A 1,619-nucleotide genomic window follows, 5' to 3' on the forward strand; every position below is an offset into this window, starting at 1 on the left:
GTCGGGGTGGGGCCCCGGCTCAGGTGCCCCCCTCACCTGCGGGATGGCCGTCCACCCTCAGTTCCCTCTCAAGGAAGGCCTGCCCCGAGAGGAGCCCGGCGAGGAAGAGGCGGCGGCGGCGGAGGAAGACAGCGCCCTCAAGCTCTGCGTGCCGGGCGTCGTCACTCTCCAGTCCCCGCTGCATAAGGCCTTCAGGTCAACGGACACAGTGGGTGGGTGTGCCGCCCGTGCCCCCTCACCCCGCCCCAGCCCCGCTTTGATGGAGCGGCTCTCGGATGCAACACCGGTTAACACCACCAGGGGGAAGCACAGGACTTAAAATGATCGCTCAGGCCGGCTGACCTGCGGGCGCCGGTCCCCAGAAGAAGCTGGGTGTGGGCCTGGGAGGCGGGGAAGGCTTGAGGGGTGGGGGGCGGGTTACGACAGGTACCGTGGCTCCTCCAGCAGCACCCTTTCCCAGCCCAGAATTCTAACTCCTTCAGTGGCGCCCCCCTGCACCCCCAGTTTTCCCCTCAGGTGTGCACTTGATGTGACGGTGCCCAGGGGACCCCCTCCTCCCATTGCAACCACCTCGCCACCCTGGTGGGGCGAGCAGATGGCTTAGTGGTAATGAATGACAGCCTCCAGTAAAGTCTCCATTGACATTTGCCTTACCACGAGCCAAACCCTCTCCTAAGCACTTTTCATGAAATACTGCATTCTGACTCTGAGGTCGGTCCTGTTATACCGTCTTCGCTTCCCTGTGAGATCACTGGGGCCCAGAGGGGTTAAGTAATTTGTCCATGATCACCTCGCTGGTCAGTGGAAGAGCTGGGGCTTGAACCCCCGTGGTTTGGGTTACTCCGGGTTGGTACGCTGGAATTGATGGCTGGGGGAGGCGGGGCGGGGTGAAGGAAATGTCTGCCCCTCGAATGAACACTGTCCCCCCCGGAGGCAGGTAAAGAGATTCACGCTCGGGATGGGAGCAGGGAGCCCAGTGAGCATCCTGGGACAGGCTGGGCGGTGGGGAGGTGGAGTCTGGCGGGCTCCAGGGGCCCGACTCGGGGTGACCAGGGGCCACGCAGGACAGGGAGAGGTTTGGAGAGCTGGGGCCACTTCGTCTTCCTCAGATCCCCGGCAGGCTGCAGCTGCCCGCTCCTGCTTGTCCCATGCCCTTCTCTCTGGCTCTCAGGTTTTGTGGAGGCGGAGCTAAAGAAGCTTCTGGTCGTTCAGCGGGAGTCCCGCCTCTGGAAGATGGGCAGCTATGACGGCCGGGAGCTGCTGACCCAGCCAGAGATCACCCTGGAGGAGGCGGGCGTCGTGGATGGCCAGGTACACCCACCCTCCCACCACCCCGCCCTGCTTGCGGCCCGGGAGCCTGGGGCTGGAGACCTCCCCTCTCCGTAGGCTGCGGGCCCAGGCTCCAGCCACCCACGCACCCTGCTGGGCAGGAAGGGCACAAGTCCTTCTCCATGGTGGTCTCTCTGAGAGCAGGACCCCGGCCTCCTAAGCACACACTTCTCCATCTGGCTGGCTCTCACTTAGCCCAGAGCCCGTTGCTAAGGCGTCACTGCCGTGCATTTGCTGTGTGGTTCCGGGCAAGTCCCTCGCCCTCTCTGGGACTCAGTTTCCTCATCTCC

General features: G+C 63.9%; 1 protein-coding gene across 1 annotated transcript in view; it reads left to right on the forward strand.

Moving 5' to 3' along the window:
* Positions 1 to 1,619, forward strand: part of LOC104994907 (gametogenetin-binding protein 1-like) — a 5,161-nt gene that overhangs the window by 1,991 nt on the left and 1,551 nt on the right. The window contains exons 4-5 of the mRNA XM_010848615.1: positions 62 to 212; positions 1,172 to 1,311. Of these exons, the coding sequence (XP_010846917.1) occupies positions 62 to 212; positions 1,172 to 1,311 (291 nt within the window). The remainder of the gene's footprint in view (positions 1 to 61; positions 213 to 1,171; positions 1,312 to 1,619) is intronic.

This window comes from Bison bison, unplaced genomic scaffold (genome assembly GCF_000754665.1).
Source record: "Bison bison bison isolate TAMUID 2011002044 unplaced genomic scaffold, Bison_UMD1.0 scf7180017864270, whole genome shotgun sequence".
Lineage (NCBI taxonomy): Eukaryota > Metazoa > Chordata > Mammalia > Artiodactyla > Bovidae > Bison > Bison bison.